This window comes from Pseudophryne corroboree, chromosome 1 (assembly GCF_028390025.1).
Source record: "Pseudophryne corroboree isolate aPseCor3 chromosome 1, aPseCor3.hap2, whole genome shotgun sequence".
Taxonomy (NCBI): domain Eukaryota; kingdom Metazoa; phylum Chordata; class Amphibia; order Anura; family Myobatrachidae; genus Pseudophryne; species Pseudophryne corroboree.
Window position 1 is genome coordinate 1,174,801,998 of NC_086444.1, and position 21,941 is coordinate 1,174,823,938.

Consider the following 21,941-nt stretch of genomic DNA (forward strand, 5'->3'; position numbering starts at 1 on the left):
GCCATAAGAGGAGGTTAGAAAGAGTAATTCAGGGGCATTGGGAGATTGTGGACTGTCAATAGCGATATTTAATTCACCCATAATGAGTGTGGAAATATCAGAGGATAAGAAGTGAGGCAGCCAAGCAGAAAAATCTTCCAGAAATAGTTTGTGTTGCCCAGGTAGGCGATAAATGGCAGCAACAGAAAAATGGATCAAAATCCTAATAGAATATACTTCAAATGATGAAAATGTGAGTAATGGAGCCAGTGGTAGAACTGTAAAATTTGAAAAATTGGGACAGAAATATTCCAACCCCGCCTCCTTTGCTATTATCAGGCCTGAGGGTGTGTGTGTAGAGAGCAGGCCATCATGTGACTGTAGTACTGTAAATAAATATCAGCATGTGATAAATATTGAAATAACACCCATGTATTATTCAGATCATCCTGTTAATGCACTATAAAATGTGGTTGAGGTTTTCCCTATTAGTAGAATAACTTGCTGTTGAAAGACTTACGCAATGGCGTCCTCTCCACTGAAGTATTACCAATCTGATGATTTGAATGCAAAACTAATGCTTAAATCATATTTTTCAGCAACAGTGGATAAAAATATTTTACAGGATACAGTCATATTGCCAATGAAGCTACTTCACAAAGTGTTTTCCACAGGTATGTATGTAGATAGAGTATGCAGTGTTTGTTAGGCTGCATCATGTATTCCATTGTATACAGTAGTGCAAAATGTGGGATAGACACTGGAGGGATATCACTGGCCATATCATTATAATTCTCCAGTATCTGTCTTTCATTCTTTTATAGATTTACACAGAACCTTGCTTCTACCCTGTACATGTGACTGAAATGATATTTGATAAGTTCATTCCCCTGCAGGGCAGGATAAAAGCTAGTGTGTGTGCCCCAGGGCAACAAATGTGTGGGGACCCCACCAATAAAATTGACTGCGCACCCCACCGTTGTCACTGCTTAGCCCCTAAGGGGTGCAGGAGAGAGTGTGAGTGGAGTGAGTGAGAGACAACAGGGTGTCAGGGAAAGACAGAGAAATAGTGGGTAAAAGGCAGAGAGAGAAGGAGAGAGAGGGGGAGAATGAGAGAGAGAGAGACAATTTCAGAAATAGAGAGAGAAGAGAGAGATAGAGAAAAAGGGTGTCAGAGAGAGAGAGAAAAGATGTCAGGAGAGGAGCGGGAAAGAGCGAGTTGGTGTGAGGTGTCAGGGAAAGAGAGGTGGGTCAGGAAAAGAGAGAGGATGTCAGTGCAAGAGAGAGAGAGGATGTCAGGGAAAGAGATAAAGAGAGGGGAGAGTAAGAGAGAGAGGGTGTCAGAGAGAAAGAAAGAGGAGAAAGACAGAGAGGGGAGCAGTAGAAAGAGGGTGATGGAGAAAGAGAGAGGGGTGAGAGGGGAGAGAGTGAAGGTGTCAGAGAGAGGGATAGAGTGGCAGCACTTCAGAGAGAGTGAGGTCGTGTCAGGGAGAGAGATAGCGTCAGGGGAGATAAAGAGGGTAAGACAAAGAGAGGGAGAGACAGAGGGAGAGACAGAGAGACATGTTGAGGAAGGAACGGGGAAAGACATGTTACAGTCTGGCTAGGCTTCAGCACAGGTCTCTAATGGGGCAGATGCTTCATGGCATTAGGCCATGCCCCCTTTCATATCTGCAAATCACAACACTGCTGTCAGGAGCCAGCTAGGTAGGGGTAGAGTGGGTCTTTTCCTTATAAAACTGCTGAAAGTATATTTTCCATTTCTTTTTGGGTATATCCATACTGTATGTCTGGTAAGTATGGGGACTATTTATGAAGCAGTGAAAAGTGTGGAGAAGTGAACCAGCGAAGAAGTTGCCCTTTTCAACCAATCAGTTATTATGTATAATTTTATAGAATGCACCTTACAAATGTTACCTCAACACTGATTGTTTGCCATGGGCAACTTCTCCACTGGCTCACTTCTCCACTCTTTTCACTGCTTCATGAATAGAAACCTATATATCTTTTATCACATAGGGGGGAATTCAATTGGGCACAAGGATTTCACATAAAAAAACACCTTGCACACAATTTTGGATTGCCACAGATATGCGCACTTCTGATACCCATAGTAGTCAATTTAAAAAAAGTGGTCTTGGGTTTTTAAGCTCTGAATACCCTACGATGTGTGAAAAAGAAAAAAACAGATACTCACCTCTCCGGAGGTTTCTGGTGGTCTCTGTGGCTCCCAGTGGTCTTCCCTCCATCTTCACACTGGGGAGGGAGCTGCTGGGAGGTGAGGGGGATGCTGAAAGATGTTATTGCTGCCTCTGGGAAGGGATCACACAAATGGGGAAAGGGGTGGCCACCCACACCGAGGGTCACACAAACTCAGCACATACAGTACTCACAATATTTACAAACACTTACACACACTCACACACATTACTACCCTCATCGCTGCTGCAGGAGACTAGGTCCCTACACTGGTGAAGACATCACCTTGGAAGAGAAGTTTTTACAGAATTATAAAGCTAACTGGAGAATTCTAATTGCTTAATTAGGCCTCAGAAAGGGTGGAGGTGAAGGGGATTGGTGCCGCTGGGGTGACAGAGCAAGTTCTGCTGATTTTTCCTAAAAATAACAAGTTCAGGAAAAATCAGACTTGCTCTAGGGGTGCGTGAAAAAAGATATAGAAGATATATATAGATATCCCAGCATCTCATATTCTGTCCTCTAATTGAACAGTAAAACTCTGGAGCAGCGGGAAAACCCCCGCACCATGGGATTTTTAAATTTCCCACCCTCTATTGAAGTCTCCCCATAGCTTCTGCATAGTAATCTCTTTAATACGCTAATTCTCATGTACTGAATTATATTCTGTAACTGGCTTGAGTTTCCTTCTACTAGGTGTTATATTGTTATGATTTTTTATTTTATATTTATAACATTTCTCTAATTAAGTACAATAAAATGATAACTTCAAATTTCATAATGATATTGACCTTACAAATGTGTCCACATATACTTAGCCTCAAAATGCCACACAGCGCAAGACACCAGGAACAACTGAGATGCAGAGGAGCAGCAAACCATATTTTTCTTATTTGCAACTTATTCAAATTGCAGATGACATAAAAATTCCACTCACAGTGTTCCAGATCCTTTGGGCTGCCACTTGTAGTTTTTTGCACCCAGTTTCTTTATCTGAATAAGACACAAGACGCTAGCTGCGTCTCAGCCCCCCAGACCTCACTTGCCAAGATGGGTTCTTTGCCACGATTTAAGCAACAGTGCATGAGGGAACATCTGTATATAAATTTGCATTTACAGTTGACATTTTTGCTAGTGTCAATGTATAATTATGTCCCATATGAATCAGATTGTTTAACCCCTTCTCTTTGGAGAACAAGCGGGACTTGTCCACCAAGTGTACAATAAGACTGCAGCAGACAAGCCCCACTCACCCTTGCTCACACACAGAAAAAGCCTTCTTAACTCTCCTCCTCCGGTCTTAACAACTGGTGGGGACACCTGGCAGCCCCCAGGTCACATCTGGAAGCACAATTAAAAAATACAAAAAAAAACAAAGAATACAAATTGTGGGGGCAGTGATTTTAAGTACCTCTAACCCCAAAACCTACAAAGATGGTGCTACACTAGTTTTAAATAGGGCACTTCCCTCTTTCAACTGCAGTGCCCACATCACAGTTAATGTTTGGTGACCAAACGCCCTCCACTGCAGAAAAATAAAAAATATGTAATCCAGGCATGGGGGAAGAGTTCACTCAACCTGGCTACAAATAATTAAGGGGCACCAATTTTTGAAATAGAGGCATCCCGTATTTCAAAGATTGAGGCCCCTTAGTATGTATTGCCTATCGATCACTTGTGATCACCAGGCAATTTTACCCCATGTTATGGAAAACTTACATTTTCCATATATTTGGGGAGGGGGGCACTTCATACCCTATCATCCCCATAATGACAACTGCAACCAAGTGTGCACCCTTATTTAAAAGTATTGACTCCCCACTTTCAAATAATGTGTCCTACTAGCAGTTATTGTGCAGACAGTATTACCCTGCGCTACAGAAAACAGACATATACTGTATGGCTGGGAAGGCGCTATCATGCCCATTAGCACAGTACATCTGTCACCTAAATTTCAAAGAGAGTCCCCTCTATAAAATGATGTGGCCCTCTTAGCAGCAATTATTAGTGATAACCAGAAAATACCACCCAGGGCTGTGCAAAAAAATAGTTTTCCATAAATGTGGAAAGGGCACATTGTGCTCTAACTCCCCCATACTGTCCCGCACACATGGCCACCGAGAGTCAGGGAGCCAGGGTTATCTTAATGATTCTAGGGGCCTTTGAGCAGGGTTGGGCTGAGCTGGGGAGCATCTGCTTCCCTGGCTGGTGTCTCCAGAGCTTCTTGGAAGGCAGAATGCTGTCCAATACAATCAGAGCAACCAGACAAAATTCTCTACCTGCCTCCCAGCCTGCAGCAAGACAGTGAATGTCTGTCAGCATGCTAATTGGTGGATGGTTGGAGCTATCCATCAATCAAAGTGCTAACCGCCATTCATGTGCAGAGACAGTGCCAGACAGCAGGAGGTGTAATTTATGATTTTTTTTCCAATTATTTCCATGAATGAGTGGATATGGGCTCCAGTACATTGCTTTGACCAGGGCCTAAAATTTTGTTAAAATGACCCTGGGGTGAGCAGGTACTAATTACCGAGAGCCAGGCTTGCTGGAGGGTCTCAGCAGGAGTCTACCTCTGCCACATCCCTGGCCCCCCTCTTCCTGTCAGCATCCTACAGTATGTCTCCCCAACCCAACACACGCTGCAGTGTGCTGGGCTGCACTGGGGCCATGGAGGCTGCTTCCTCCTCTACTTTGTGGGGTGAAAGCAATCACACTGTTGACTGCCCCTGGACTAGCCCCTGACTGAGGTCCTCATGGCACCCCCCACCTTGATCAGCATGGCACTGAAAATAACATTTGTCATCATTTTTTTAAGGGGATGTGGACACGCCTCCTGCTACGCCCTTTACATTATCTGTGCCCATCCAAGCCCTCTACAGCCCTGCCCACATGTTCATGAAGGAGGCGAGTCTCCTCTTTAAAACAATGTACCCTCTTAGCAGACTATAAGGGTCTATTAATGAAGCAGTGAAAAGAGTGGAGAAGTGAGCCTGTGGAGAAGTTAGCCATGGCACCAATCAGCTGCTCCGTATAATTGTATAGTATGCAAATTATAAATGTTACTTCAATGCTGATTGGTTGCCATGGGCAACTTCTCCACACTTTTCACTGCTTCATGAATAGACCCCTACAGGGCCAGGCTGCCCATCTGGCACTTCTGGCAAATGCCAGAAGGGCCGATGGGCTGGTGGGCCGGTCCTATCAGGCAGAGAGCCAGGAAGGCCGCGCGTAGCACAGCCTCCTGCTCTCTGCTCTGGCTGCTCCCCTGCCTCCCTTCCTGTCTACATAGAAATGCAGGCATGCCGTGAGTCCATGTCCCCATGACTCGTGGCACGCCCCCGTGTGCTGGTCATGTGCCCCCACTCCCCCATCCATCTCCTTGGAAACGGGGGCATGCCGCAAGTCCACGCCCTGCTGACTCGCACCATGCCTCCAACTTTAGTGCTTGCGCGGCCCCGTACACAGCACGCGCCCCTTCATGTGCACACGCGCAAATACATGCCAGGGATGATTTCGGACCCCAGTCCGTCCCTTGACACCTAACATACCCCTTTCACATCTCCAATGCCGTATCCCACCCAGGAATTGGAAACGGGACCTTGCTGGGTGGGATCCGCCATTGGAGGCTAAGCGCTGGCTTCCCGACTCGGCAATTTGCCTGGTCGGTTGCCAAAGTGGTGGGGAACGGAGCCAGCAACGGGGCAGAGGCGGGAGTTGAGCTCATCTCCACGCCGCCTCTCCCTATGTAGTAAACGGGTCCCGGGCCGAATCCATATACGCTGCCACGGAACCGGTATTCAAACCGGGAATAACACTTCTTATAACACGGGTTGAATTACCAGGTTAGCGACCCAGGAATTCGGCCATGGCCCTTTCACACCGCACATTGACCCGTGTCGATACCGGGTTATTTATGCGATGTGAAAGGGGTATAACTGAAACATTGCACAAAAAGTAACATTTTCCACAGTTGGGATGGGGCAGGGCGGGGGGGGGGGGGTTTGATCTAAAGCCCTTATATTCCTCATATTTTGTTAAAAAATTAATCTCTCATTTAACATGGTAGGTTTTCTAGCTTTTAAAATGGTTGGCCCTGTTGGGCTACAATATTCTTCCTACATAAAGTAAGCATTTAACTTGAGACAGTGAATATTTCACTGCATTTTACTATTTTGGAAAGGTGGGTTATTGATTTGGTTTATTTGTTTTGTTTTGTTTTACATATGATAGAATGAGTAAAAAAAACTAATGGTATTTTCTAAATATACAAAGTATTCTGGGAAAATAAACAAGGTACTGTACAGTATATTTTGTGTAGGTACTGCATAAAAAAAAAATCTGTTATATTGATGTTGGAATGTGACAAGCACAAATGTGAAAAAACATACCTCAGCACCAGGGTCAGAAAACCATCAGCAGTGAAGGTATTTAATAGTTTTAAACAATCTTTATCTTTTTAAATTTATGTGATTGATACAATACAACAAATGTCCCCATATACATGGTCAAGTCACATTATTATGACCACCAGCTACTGTAGGTGCAGTGACCATCCATTTGCTTCGGAGCCCCATACACAGCAGGGTTTGCTAAACTGTCATTTTAGACACACGTCTGGTATCCCTCAGGTTCATTTTTATGGTGAGCTACTCCACTGTAGCGTGACGGTCGGCCTTCACGCACCTTCGAAGTGGACGTTTACCTCTCACATCAATGGCACGTGGATCTCCGCAGTTTCCATGTCGGTGATTCACAATGGTGCCAGTTGTCCAGTCATGATACACCCAAACCACAGAAGCATGCAAACATTTCACAAACTGCCCTGTTTCAGAAACCTGCCACTCTTGGCCCAAAAGCCGCTAATCATACCTTTTTGCAACTTGGATAAATCACCCCTTTTACCCATGACAGCAACGAGTGATATGTGTGCAGACGGCCTATCGCACACCTTATATACCCACCAAGCCAGTGCACAACACGTGACGTACTACATGGGCCAAATGTAGGAGGTGGTCATAATAATGGGACTCGACCGTGAATAAAAATGTATCAGTGGGGAGTGTGTACTACAAGCTTCATTTGCTCATTGGAAGTTCTGCTTGAATGATTATAAATGGTCTGTAAAGCACTGTTTGATAAGTAGCCACTTTATAAATAATTATTAATAAATATGTGAATAAATGTGGACAACTGTGCAGTTCCGTGCTGCGTCCAATGCACACCACCCAATATCAACTTTTTGGATTTTTGTCTGTTGGATCCTTACATCCACCCTCTGTGAAGCTCCTAGAATTGTGGTGCCTGATTTTGTTTTAGGAGTAATTAAAAGGTAAAGTGACACAGTACAGGTAGGGTATCTCATAAGACTTCTACTGAGTTTGGCATGATTTATTGACAGTTATATTGTCTACGATCATAACGGAAACTCAAAAATAACGACAGGTACTCCATGTTAACAGAGGACATGTCAACATTGGCATAATGTCGACAACTTGTCCTTTCCCTAAGCCAAACCCTAACTATAACCCTATTGTTGACAGTATGACTAAATAGACCTGGCATATGTCTTAATTTTAGCCAGGTTAACATAGTAAAATAAGACAATGTGGTGTAGAAATAATGACTGTCTATATAGTCCTTGTCAACATGAGGCTGCATAGCCTTCTACTTAAGTGAGGGATACTCTACGCTGAATGGTGTTTTACTTTTCCTGATTTCATTTTATTACAAATTGATTTATTTTTTTCTACAGAAAACATTAGTGGAAAAATCCTAATTGATCTAACTGCTGGTCCCAGCATCTCTCAACTCTTCCCAGCCTGTGCATTATTCAAAGAAATTATCATTTTAGACTGTAATGACCCATGTGTCGAGGAACTGAAAAAATGGGTGAATAAAGATCCAGATGCCCATGATTGGACTTTTGCTGCACAAATTGCAGCCGAGGAAGGAGATGCAAGGTAACTATATAATTATATTTTAATTATTATCCATAAACTTGTTAGCAGCCCGTCAGAATGATGGAACAACAGAACAGTAGTGTCAGCGGCGGCGGCTGTGCTGCCTGAATGGAGCAACGTTTGAATTGCTCCATCAGGCACCATCTAATGGCTGCCGGTGCGCAAAACACTTGAATTGCCCCCATAGAGGTGTGGAGCAGCATTAGCCTTTTATTATATAGCATGGTAAAAAATCAAAAAAGTGCTAAAAATCTGATCTACGTCAGGTCTGATAAAATTGTCTTACTTGTAGGAACAGAACACCTAATAAAAAAAAATCTAAATCCCTTCAATTGTATTGATTACAAATGGTGAGCTAATAAGAGATGATATCTATTACATAAAGATGACTGCTGATAGAAATTAGATCAAGTTATGTGCGGGGTGGAGCGGCTCGGCTGCCATGGTAGCTTTGACCTGCCTCCGGGTTGTCTTCACACAGCCAGGTCTTTCCCCATTCTAGTCATGTGAGGTGGTCCCGCCCCAGGGACGTCTTTTTATATGGGCTCAGTGGGCAGTTGTACTAGGGCCCCAGAAGTATAAGGGCCCTAGGTTGATAGTTGAGGGTCCCATTTTTCCATGGGCACCAGATATTTTAAAATCATCACTGGGGAACCAGACATATCCGACTTCAAAGCATTGACTCCCATCTGAGCCTGTTAATTGCTCTTCCGAGCCAGATACTGTATCTCAGGTTTTGTCTGACATAGAGTTTTTCTAAGGGTATATTCCAAAAGTTGGGAATCTTCCCTTTCGGTGGACACTGACAGATCGTCTCTACTATGCCAAGAACCAGAGATATCAGCCTTCCATCAGCTGGTCCCTGCTCCAGCTCTACACGCTTGGTATACAGTTTTATATTTTTGTTGGGTGGATTGCTCTGGCTCCTGAACTCTGATCCCCAGGTCCCCAGTACCTCCTGAAAGGTGGTACTCTCTAGTTTCTTTTTTTTTATCCCATTGAAAGCTAAGATATTTATTTACAGGAAATGGGGATATCTGCAATTAAGCAAGCAGCCCTCCCACCAGAAAATTATAAATATTAAGACCAATCCACTATCCACCCCTCCCCTGCATATTAAACATCCCCTACCACCCTGGAAGTCATGTACTGGGGCTCCTTCATTCAGCCCATTGCCTCCATCAACAGTTTAGTGTTCTACCTCCCACCCCATATGTGCAGTAAAGGAGCAAAAACAAGAAATTACTGTTCCAGGTTCTACATGCTGAGCAGAAGATAGAACACCCTCTACTGCCTGATGGACATCAAAGCTGCCGTTGATAGCATGCCCCATTCCTACTGCTGGAGGATGGGTAGAGGCCCCAGTATATTATTTTGCCCAGGGGCCTGCACTGCTGTTAAGACGGCCCTGTCATGCCCTGCAGTTCCAAAGTGACAGGATGGGGTGGGTGCAGCTGCGGTGACCTGACATATACCATATCCCATTTACTAGTATTCCATATGACATTCCCCTGTTCATCACAGAGCATTCACTGGAACTGTGGATGGAACAATACATTACATCACAGAATGGGTTTCAACACACAAGCCTTGACCGAATAAACAGCAACAGAATAATTTACTTTATACCTCCAAACAAATCATTTCCTGGGAGAGGACCATTATATTAGCCTTGGGTCACCATCTACTACACTTATATTCTTGTTACATTTACAGCTGACATGAGCAGTACTAAACCTTCTTACGATGGGAGTTTTTTTTCTAATACCAATAATCTGACAGTGACAATCCCTGTGGCCTAACCGCTCACTTGCATTGCATAAGGTGTAATCGTGGCTCCATCTGCACCGCAGCGCGCCCACTGAGGATCGCTTATCGCAGCGCCTGGGAAGCGCGTGCATGTGAGACATGCACGTGCCCATTCACTGCTATGGGAGCGTCTCAGTGCACTCCCGTAGCGCAGATAGGCGCTGGATCATCTAGTAACACCGGGTGTACACGTGTGTGATGGAGCCACATTAGATGAGCTCGGCTCCATCTGTATACACACTTTGATGTAACCCCACTCTGCTGCTGTTGCCGTTATCAAATATTCCAGAACTCTTTAGCTCAAGGTGTCTACAAAGGGGGTTTGTCAGCAAGAACAGCTGTCAGCAGTGACTGTAGCAAATTCACTATGAAATGAGTGGAGAGATATCTGTCCTAGTTCAGCAGCCCCCTCAGTTATTCCTCCTTGGTGCCCCCCTGACAGCTGGAGCTCAAAAGGGCAGTGCTTCCACTGCCTCTAGGAGTTACACCATTGTATACACCCCATAATGTACCAGGCATAGAAAGTAGAGATGAGCGGGTTCGGTTCTAGGAGAACTGAACCCCTCTGAACTTTGCCTTCCGAGTCTGGATCCGAGCCAGGCTCGGATCTTCTCTCTTGACTCAGAAACCCGAACTCGGCAAAACGTCATTATCCTGCTGTTGGATTCTCATGGGATTTGGATTCCATATAAGGAGCCGCGCTTCGCGGCCATTTTCACTCCAGTCTCGGAGAGTGAGAGGACGTGTATTCAGTGTGCTCAGACTCTGTTTATTGGGGCAGGAAAGTGGGGTGACAAGTGTTGTGTTGCTAAGTCCAGTCCATCTATCCAGTGTAGCTGTAAAGTGGGTTAGTCAGTGTATTGTGCTGTATCAGTCCAGGCAGTCACAGTGTTGGTGTTCTCTGCTGCCATATATCCAGTGTCCTGTGTTATCAGTAATTCCATTGACGATATACGCTGCTGCTATATATATATATCCACTGCTGCAGTATAACAAATTACAATTATATTATTATTAACAACCTGTTGGGCTGCATCAGACCAGTGGTAGTTTTTGCATCATGTGCTGTTTGGGGCCTATTTTTTAAATCTGCCATCCTGTCTGCCACTGCAGTGCCACTCCTAGATGCGCCAGGTGTTTGTGCCACAAACTTGTGTCGCTTAGCTTGGCCATCCAGCTACCTAATTGCACCTCTTTTTCTTCTTTGCATCATGTGCTGTTTGGGGCCTATTTTTTAAATCTGCCATCCTGTCTGTAACTGCAGTTCCACTCCTAGATGGACCAGGTGTTTGTTCCGCACACTTGTGTCGCTTAGCTTGGCCATCCAACTACCTAATTGCACCTCTTTTTCTTCTTTGCATCATGTGCTGTTTGGGGACTAGTTTTTGAATAGTGCCATCTTGTCTGCAACTGCAGTGCCACTCCTAGATGGGCCAGGTGTTTGTGCCACACACTTGAGTCGCTTAGCTTAGTCATACAGTCACCTTGGTGCAACATTTAGGCCTAAAAACAATATTGTGAGGTGTGAGGTGTTCAGAATGGACTGGAAATGAGTGGAAATGATGTTATTGAGGTTAATAATACTGTAGGAGCACAATTACCCCCAAATTCTGTGATTTTAGCTGTTTTTATGTTTGTTTGTTTGTTTTCCAAAAATGATCCAGATCCAAAACCAAAACCAAAACACGAAAGGGTGATTTTGGCAAAACCAAACTAAAACACAAAACACGAAACGTGCCCGCCGCACATCACTAATAGAAAGAGGTCCATTTTCGTATAATTAATTGCCCTGTGTGTTGAAGATAGCAAATGTCCGTGAGGTACAAATGCATTAATCATTTGAGAGAGATAAAGTGGTGATGTTGCCTATAGCATCCAATCAGCTTCTGTAATTTTATAAACTGTGCTAGATAAATAATAGCTATAATTGTGTTGGTTGCTATGGGTAACTTCTCCACTCTCCCATCTAGAAGGTTTATTACATCCCCCCCATAATATCTACAATTTTAACATGATAGTGACATGTTTATTTTTCATTTCAGTGGAAGCTATCAAGATATAGAAGCTATGGTGAGAAGAAAAGTGAAATGTATTGAGAAGTGTGACCTGGCCAAGGAGAACCCTACATCTCCAAGAGAGCTTCCAAAGGCAGACTGCATCCTCTCTGTCCGAATGCTGGATGTTGTTTGTGAAGATAAGAATGCGTACCGCAGAGACCTGAGACATATGTCATCTCTGCTTAAAGTTGGGGGGCATTTAATATTGATTGCAGATATCCACTCTTCTTTTTATTTTATCGGGGAAGATAAGTACCAGCTACTAGATTATGATGAAAACTTTCTACAAGAAACTCTAAATGATGAAGGTTATTTGGTTAAAGCTTTTATACCAATAGAAGTGGAGGGATCCTCTGATCTCTATGAAGTTAAAAAATCAATACTTGTTGTTGCTCAAAAACAATGATAATCTTTCTTAATGACTTCAAGGCTGGAGGGTTTACAACCCCCATGACCGAATATTTGGAGTGCATCCATTGGTGGTGGTGACTAACTTTATTTCTGAGATTCCCATGGTGAATTTAGTTTCTCTCAGTAGAGACGAAGCTTTCTTTGGTAATATATTGGGATAGAGGGGATTCTGCTATATACAGAAAAATAGGCAAATTTTGGGGAAAATCTTTTAAAATTCTTCTTTATGTTACATTGTCCATTAATATAGAAATAAGTAACCTTACACTATGTTACCCACACACGTAAATTGTTACACTGTGTGAGGACTGGAGTATTATATTTGTGTGACACCAGACATGCGATGCCTAGAATAATAACCTAGAACCAGGGTAATTGTGGACTCCACAAAGAGCCAATGAACACCCTCACAAAACAATAGGGGTAATTCAGAGTTGATCGCAGCAGTAAATTTGTTTGCAGTTGGGCAAAACCATGGGGGTAATTCCAAGTTGATCGCAGCAGGAATTTTGTTAGCAGTTGGGCAAAACCATGTGCACTGCAGGGGAGGCAGATATAACATGTGCAGAAAGAGTTAGATTTGGGTGGGTTATTTTGTTTCTGTGCAGGGTAAATACTGGCTGCTTTATTTTTACACTGCAAATTAGATTGCAGATTGAACACACCACACCCAAATCTAACGCTATCTGCACATGTTAAATCTGCCTCCCCTGCAGTGCACATGGTTTTGCCCAACTGCTAACAAAATTCCTGCTGCGATCAACTTGGAATTACCCCTCATGTGCACTGTAGGTGTGGCAGATATAACATTTGCAGAGAGAGTAATAGGCCCTACACACTGGCCGATTTTTTGAAAGATATGAACGATCTCGTTCATAAATGAACGAGAACTCGTTCATATCTTTCAATGTGGAGACTCCTGCGATGAACGATGCGCGTCCCCGCGCTCCTTCATCGCTGGTCTCCTGTCGGCTGTGCATGCAGGCCAATATGGACGATCTCGTCCATATTTGCCTACACTTCAATGCAGCCGCGTGACGGGGGGAGTGAAGAAACTTTACTCCCCCCGTCACTGCCCCCCCGCCGCCGGGTCGCTCGTCGGCCGTATCCGCCGTCGGGCAGCTCGGCGGCGGGTCGGCCAGTGAGTAGGGCCCCTTAGATTTGGGTGTGGTGTGTTCAAACTGAAATCTAAATTGCAGTGTAAAAATAAAGCAGCCAGTATTTACGCTGCACAGAAACAAAATTACCCACCCAAATCTAACTCTCTCTGCAAATGTAATATCAGCCACACCTGCAGTGCACATAGGGGGTCATTCCGAGTTGATCGCTCACTAGCATTTTTTAGCAGCCGTGCAAACGCTATGCCGCCGCCCACTGGGAGTGTATTTTAGCTTACAGAAGTGCGAGCGGTTGTCTCGCAGAGCGCATGCAAAAAAATGTTGTGTAGTTTCAGAGTAGCTCAAAACCTACTCAGCACTTGCGATCACTTCAGCCTATTCAGTTCTGGACTTTTTTTCACACACCCCCTCAGCGTTCACCCAGCCACTCCTGCGTTTTTTCTGGCACGCCTGCGTTTTCCCAAACACTCCCTTAAAACGGTCAGTTGTCACCCAGAAACGCCCACTTCATGTCAATCACTCTGCGGCAACCAGTACGACTGAAATGCATCGCTAGACCCTGTGCAAAACGTCATAATTCGTTGTGCCCATACGTCATGCATGCGCATTGCGCCACATGCACAGAACTGTCGTTTTTAGCCTGATCGCTGACCTGCGAACAAATGCAGCTAGCGATCAACTCGGAATGACCCCCATGGTTTTGCCCAACTGCTAACAAATTTGAGGCTGCGATCAGATCTGAATTACCCCCAATATCCTTGGTGTCTGTACATTGCCAAGATGAAAACCGATGTTACAGTACCCAGAGGTCTGACGCAGAAAAGTTCTATATACTGTAGCAAGAAATACTTCATTGAAGGCTGGAGCTGTATAAGAAAATATATAATATCTAGCTGGGTGGGTTATATTGTTTCTGTGCAAGGTAAATAGTGGCTGCTTAATGTTTACACTGCAATTTAGATTTCAGTTTGAACACACCCCACCCAAATATAACTCTCTCTGCACATGTTACATCTGCCCCACCTGCTGTTCAACATGGCTTTGCCCATTAGAGAAAGATTTTGCTTTTGTGATTAATGCTGAATTAGTCCCTTAGTGCATAACGTTCTTTGTAGTGGAACAAACATTTGATACAAGTTCCAGTATGCTCACCTATAGTGACCTCAGTGCATAGACATATGGAGGATGTTGAATCCCATTTTATACTTCCAGTGAAAAGGAACTAAGACCAAATATCCAAGTTCCCAAACTCCGCCATTACAGTCCATGTATAAAGGACACTGGCGTTTCTCTAATGGGTGCAGTGTGTGTGGTGCACACGGGCCCCTGAGTCCAGGGGGCCCACACTGCACACACTGCACCCATTTTTCCTATACTTACCTTTCCGGAGTCCATCGCTGACCGTGTGTGGGCACCCTCCTCTCCCATAGCCGTTGCTAGCGCTCTCAGCACTGTAGACTCTGGCACAGTGGCGAGTCTACAACGCATGCGCAGGACTCCAAAAAATTGGCGCGGCTGCCATTTTTCGGAGTCCTGCGCATGCGCTGTAGACTCTGGCACTGTGCCAGAGTCTACAACGATGAGTGCTCTAACAGCGGTGCAACGGCTACGGGAGAGGAGGGTGCCCACACATGGAATCTGCACATGGGTCCCCTCCTCTCTAGACACGCCCCTGTTAAAGGCTATCCATGCTTGAGCACAAATGACTTAATTAGTACCTCAGTCAATTTGATTTAACCATCTGAACTCAAGCATGGTTTTCCTTAATATCTGCACTATGGCAGACTTTGTAATGTGTAACTTGTTGCAAAGTTGTGAAACAAACCTAGATTGTTCTTGTCTGTGTAAGTAACTATGGCTTTAAATAAATCTGTGTTCAACCTAAACACTTGTGTTCCTCCATTGTGATGTTTTCTTCATTGGTATAGTCACAAAGAAAGACAAATAGTGCACTATACACAAGGACATGACCAGAGACAACTGCACAGGGGGCCTGATCCATGTTTATACCCACATGCTTTCACAGCTGCGATTTATCAGACTACGGAATTGCTAATCTTCTAAAGTGAAGATGCCACCCTGAAAAGAATATAGACACCCACCGGAGCCATCGCAAAGTCCTCAGGAACTACTGACACGTACGCAGCATTAATGCAATAGTGAGGAACATCGACTCCTCAAGTTAATCTATAGTCACACGCAGGGGTGGAGCGAGGGTGGCTACAGGGGCGCACTTGCTCCGGGCACCAAAAAAGATAGAGGGCGCGCTTCGCGTCACAGGCCACTGTACTGGCAGCCACAGAGCAGGAGGAGAAGCAGAGGGGACGCACACTGACTCGGACTCAGAGACTATGTAGGGAACAGGGCAGGCCAAGGGCGACAGAAGGAGACACTGATAGCCGACACATGAGGGAGCTCCGTCTGCCCTCTTTATATGTCTCACTGTGTGTTTGTAGCTGTGCAGCAGGGTTAATTATGTCCTCCAGCACCACTCTCTGTCCCAGCTGTTGCAGCACCTCTCTTTTTCCTGGAAGCTGCAGCACATGTCTCTACTTCAGATGCTGTAGCACCTCTTTCGGCCGAGACTTCTGCAGAACCTCTCTCTGCCAAATCTGCTGTAGCACTTCTCTCTACATTGATGCTGCAGCACCTCTTTTTGCCCCACAGGCTGCTGCAGCCCCTCTCTCTGCCCCTAAGACTACTACAGAACCTCTTTCTGCCCCTCAGGATGCTGTGGTGCAGCTCTCTCTGCCCTTCAGGCTGCTGCACACAGCTCTTTCTCTGACCCTTAGGCAATTCTGGCACATTATTTTCATTGAAGCATAGTGGAATAAGCAGGTCTTGGATGGCAGTTCTAGGGAATTATTTTCATTGAGTCATTGGGGGTTTATCAAAATCGGGGGGTGGGGGCAATTTTGGTGAATTATTTTTATTGATAGTGGGGTTTTCAGGTCTCTGGGAGGGTGTCACATTTGGGGCATTCTTTTTATTGAGGCATTGAGACATTATCAGATCTGGGCGGGGGCCAGTTTTGGGGCATTATTTTAATTCAGATATTGGGTGGGTCATCAGGTCCTTGGGGTCACATTTGGGACTTTGTTTTTATCGAGGAATTGGGGGCAGTGAAGACAGGTCAGTCAGGGCAAATATAGTGTTTTTTATTTATTTGAAATAAGTGAATAGTTAAATACGGCTACTTCCATAGTAGCTCTATAATGGCATAATGTGTATAAGGGGTTCAACCGTTGTGTAATGTGTGTAACGGGGTCTACTGTGTAACGTAACGTGTATAAGGGGCTCTACTTTGTGGCATAATGTGTACAAGGGGTACTACTATGTGGTGTAATGTGACTAATGTACACTACTTTGTGGTGTAATGTGAATTAGTACTATTTTATGGCCATCCACCTTCCCAGTGAAGCTGTTTTGTGGCAAGTTAATTGTGGCAAGTTAACTTTGGTTGGGAGCCAATTAACCTACCAGTATACTTTTATGGGAGGAAACCAGTTTACCCGGAAGAAACCCACACAAACACGGGATAATACACAAACTCCACACAGTTGTGGCCATGGTGGGAATCAAACCCATGACCTCAGTGCTGTGAGGCAGTAATGCTAACCATTACACTGTCCATACTGCCATGCCCCTATATTGTTGTTGCAAGCCTTCAGCATGCACTGACCCTATTTTAATCATGGGGGGCACACAAAGGAAACTTTTGCCCTGAGCTCCACAAGGTCTAGAACCGGCCCTGTCACCTGTTTGGGATTTTTAAATATATTTTCTTTTAAAATGTAACATGCCACCACATGTTGGCTAGGCCCCCAATTCAGTACAGGGGAGGGGGCGCCAAAACATACTCTTGCTCCGGGCACTATGGTGCCTAGCTGCACCTTTGGTCACATGTACTGTACATGATCGCTTCTAAAGGCAGATACACGCCCACATTTTTGTACCCATTCCCCGTTACCTTCCTCAAATGGTCCTTTCCTGCCAATCACACTGCATTAAAAATCTCACTGCACCGGTACGTTATGATTACGGCACATGCGCAGTCTGCCGATAATAGCTCAGTTGCGTGATCGGCCATTGTGCGCAAACCCAGGGGGCATAGGATAATAAATACTTTAGGTGTCTTTGTTAGATGTACAGTAAGAGCTGGGGGGCATCAATTTTAGTTCTTGCCACAGCTACTAAAATTCTTGGTTACAGTTCTGACTTTGTTTATTGATAAATTAAATTTTTACAGGTAGGTACTTTTTAGAATTTTTGTTTAAGTTTTGTTCAGTGCAGATGACCATTATATCAGAAAGACCTGAGATTGGTGATTCCAATCCCCTTACTCTGCATTAACAACTCTTACAGTAAATATAAAAAGCTGCAGGAAAGGGGGAACATCCTAGTGTTAGGAGATTTTAACAATCCGGATATAAATTGGAGTAACGATTCATGTGTAAAAACTAGGAGCAGCAGGTTCTTAAATACATTAAAGGATCAATACTTGACTCAATTAGTCGAGGACCCAACTAGAGGTAAAACTATTCTGGACCTAGTTATTACCAATAATGTGGACATTATATCAAACACTAAAGTTGTGGAGACCTTGGGAAACAGTGACCACTATATGATCACATTCAACATCAGTTTCAAGAAACAAAGCTATAAGGGAACAACTAAAACATTTAACTTTAGAAAAGCTAACTTTAATATGCTGAGGCACTAAATGACATAAGGGGTAATTCCAAGTTGATCACAGCAGGAATTTTTTTAGCAGTTGGGCAAAACCATGTGCACTGCAGGGGGGGGGGGGGGCAGATATAACATTTGCAGAGAGAGTTAGATTTGGGTGTGGTGTGTTCAATCTGCAATCTAAATTGCAGTGTAAAAATAAAGCAGCCAGTATTTACCCTGCGCAGAAATAAAATAACCCACCCAAATCTATTTCTCTCTGCACATGTTATATCTGCCTCCCCTGCAGTGCACATGGTTTTGCCCAACTGCTAAAAAATTTCCTGCTGCGATCAACTTGGAATTAACCCCATTGACTGGGAAGTTTTGTTTCATGGTAAAGACACAAAGGTAATGTGGGTTGCTTTAAAAGGGTTGCTTGATAGCAATATTCAAAAATTCATTTCCATGAGCAGTAAACGCAGGAGTACTAAACTCAAGCCAAGCTGACTTAATAAGGAGGTCAAAGAAGCAATGGCTAAAAGAGGCGTGCTTTTAAAACATTTAAATCTAATGAAGGGGATGAGTCATTCCAGTATTATAAGGAATGCAATAAAAACTGCAAAAAAGTAATAAGGGCAGCTAAAATTGTAAATGAAAAGCAAATCCCTATAGAGTAAAACCAATCCTAAAAAGTTACAAAAATACATAAGCAGTAAAAGGATAAAGAAGGAGAATGTAGGCCCATTAAAAGATGAATTGGGAGCTTTGAAAAAATATGATAAAATAAAAGCTGAAATACTAAAAATGTTTTTTTCCTGAGTATTCACCAGGGAGGATCAGCCGCTGAGAGTACTGCATAATGATAGTGAAGGTAATGACTCTTGGCTTGATGCTTCTTTAAGTGAGGATGTAGTCCTGGAGAGACTAAGCAACATAAAGATTAATAAATCACCAGGCCCAGATGGTTTTCATCCGAGGGTTATTATGGAGCTTTGGTCGCAGCTAGCAAAACCCTTATACTTGATTTTCCATAGTTCAATTACATCAGCCATGGTACCAAAGGATTGGCGCATAGCTGAGGTAGTGCCTTTATTTAAAAAGGGAACTAAAAATAATCCAATTAGTTTAATCTCTACAGTGGGTAAAATATTGGAAGGTATTTTGAGGATTATCTGCAGGTTAATAAGATTATTAGCAAAAGTCAGCATGGGTTTGTAAGGGACAGATCATATCAAACTAACGTAATTAGCTTCTACGAGGAAGTGAGCGAGAATCTTGACCAGGGAAAAGCAGTGGATGTGGTATATTTAGATTTTGCAAAAGCCTTCGATACAGTGCCTCACAGGAGACTGATCATCAAATTAAGGGAACTTGGCCTAGGATATACTATTTGTACATAGATAGGTAATTGGCTGGATATCAGGATACAATGAGTAGTGGTCAACGAGATGTTCTCCAGCTGGGCACTAGTAGACAGCGGAATATAAGAAGGATCCATACTTGACCTGCTGCTGTTCAATATATTTATCAATTATCTAGGAATAGGCCTGGAAAGCACAGTGACAATCTTTGCAGATAATACTAAACTGTGTAAGGTAATTAATTCAGAAAGCGATGTGGAGTCTCTACAGAATTACATATTTAAACTTGAAACCAGGGCATCTAAATGGGGAATGAGGTTCAATATAGAAAAATGCAAAGTTATGCATTTTGGGATAAAAAACAAACTTGCATCCTACACACTAAATGGGGAAAATATAGGGGTAACTGTGGTGGAAAAAGATTTGGGAGTGCTCATAGATAATAGGCTTAATAATAGTATACAATGTCAAACTGCAGCAATAAAGGCAAGTAAAGTGCTTGCGTGCAAAAACCAGGGCATTGAGACAAGAGACGAGGATGTAATCCTGCCACTGTACAAATCATTGGTACATCCGCACCTGGAATATTGTGTTCAATTTTGGACACCACATTCTAAAAAAGATATCGGGGATCTAGAAAGAGTTTAAAGGCGAGCTACTAAATTGATTAAAGGGTTAGAGACACTGGAGTATGAGGAAGGGCTTACTAGGTTAAATATGTATACACTAGAAAAGAGGCGTCTAAGAGGAGACATTATTAATATCTTCAAATATGTAAAGGGTCATTACAAGGTGTTAGCAGGGGATTTGTTTATTAAAAGAACTCTGTATAGGACACGTGGGCACTCGCTGGCGCTAGAGGAGAGACAATTTTGTACACAATGTAGGAAAAGGTTCTTCATGGTAAGGGCAATAAAGATTTGCAACTCCCTGCAGGAGAAGGTAATAATGGCAGACTCTGTAAATCCATTTAAAAATGGATTGGACAAATTTCTAACTGCAAAAAGTATCCAGGGTTATAGCATTTAACATAGTGACATTAATATCTGGGAGTGGTAAGAATCATAATTGTCAATTGGTACTAAACTATTACTTCTGCAGCCCATTATAATATGAACAGCTTAACACAGAATACATGTTGAACCCAATGGGCATTTTGCCTCTTTTAAACCTCACTATGTAACTATATAGCTGTCTTCTTCCTGCCCAATGCTGACTGGCACCTTGTTGCATCTATCCTATAATCACTGTCTTCAGACCCTGAGCCCTGAATTCTGCAGACTAAGTAAAAGGCTTGCCAGTTTGCAGGCACACCCAATGGCTGTGTAGCGTATAATGTAAGTGTGGTATGCAGTGATGCCATGTTAGTGGGACTGGAGGGAGCAGGGAAGAGGTGATTGTTGGATGAGCAGGGAATGGAATGAGGACACTGGAGGTGAGTAGGGTGAAGTGCAGCAGCTTTAGTGGAACTGGAGGAAGTAGACAAAAGGGGATACATATCAAACCTCTGAGAAAAATGGCAGTTAGGAGGTGATTGGTTGCTGCAATGTATCACTCACAGTGAAATTTATCACTCATTGATAAATGAGCCCTTATGTGTGTACCTGTGGAGCTGACACTGTTAGAATCAGTCACGGTACGTATCTAATATTAATCCTCCTCTTATAATGTTAATCCCATTTATATATCACAAGCTCTTTCCCTGGCACAGTTAATCTCTGACACAACTCTTCCCCCTGACCACTGGTGAAATTAGAATCTTTTTCTTGCAGGAACTCTGTGCGTGAGTGAAAAAAAATGGTCATGGCCACATGTCACAAGGGGAGTGGTCACACATCACAGGGGCATAGCCACATGACATGCCCCCATTTCTCTGCACTATGGGGGTCAAATTGTGTCCTTACTACATTCACAACAGTACCTGTGCCAAATTGAATTGCACATTGTACATGTGCTGGGGTTTGGGAATTGTAGAGAGAGAGCAGCGCAATGAGCTGCAACACAAATGCTGTCATCTGTGGAATTGCTCTTACACATCTTTTGATTTGCAGATGATTGGACTCACTCTCTGCAATTCCAAAACCCTAGTACATGTACTATGTGCAGTTCTAATATATATGTCACAGGCACAGCGTGCGTGTACTAAATAAAAATACACCTTACTGAACCTACATGGTGGTTTCGCTGTGATGGGGAACCTCTGAAGAAGTCCATCCTCTCTGGGCAGACGGTGTCATCAATCGGTATTCACTATTCCTGTAGGAAATCCCATGGTCTGGAAGATGCCTGTTTGTGTGAGAATATAACCATCATCATCATATCATCATCATCATCATCATCATCATCAATCATCATCATCATACAATAGAGGTTCAACCA

General features: G+C 43.6%; 1 protein-coding gene across 1 annotated transcript; it reads left to right on the forward strand.

Annotated features, from left to right (window-relative positions):
• Positions 1 to 502: 502 nt before the first annotated feature.
• LOC135050931 (nicotinamide N-methyltransferase-like) lies at positions 503 to 12,407 on the forward strand. Its single transcript, XM_063957176.1, has 3 exons — positions 503 to 653; positions 7,928 to 8,135; positions 11,987 to 12,407. The coding sequence occupies exons 1-3, from the start codon at positions 503 to 505 to the stop codon at positions 12,405 to 12,407; spliced, it is 780 nt and encodes a 259-aa protein (XP_063813246.1).
• Positions 12,408 to 21,941: the final 9,534 nt, after the last annotated feature.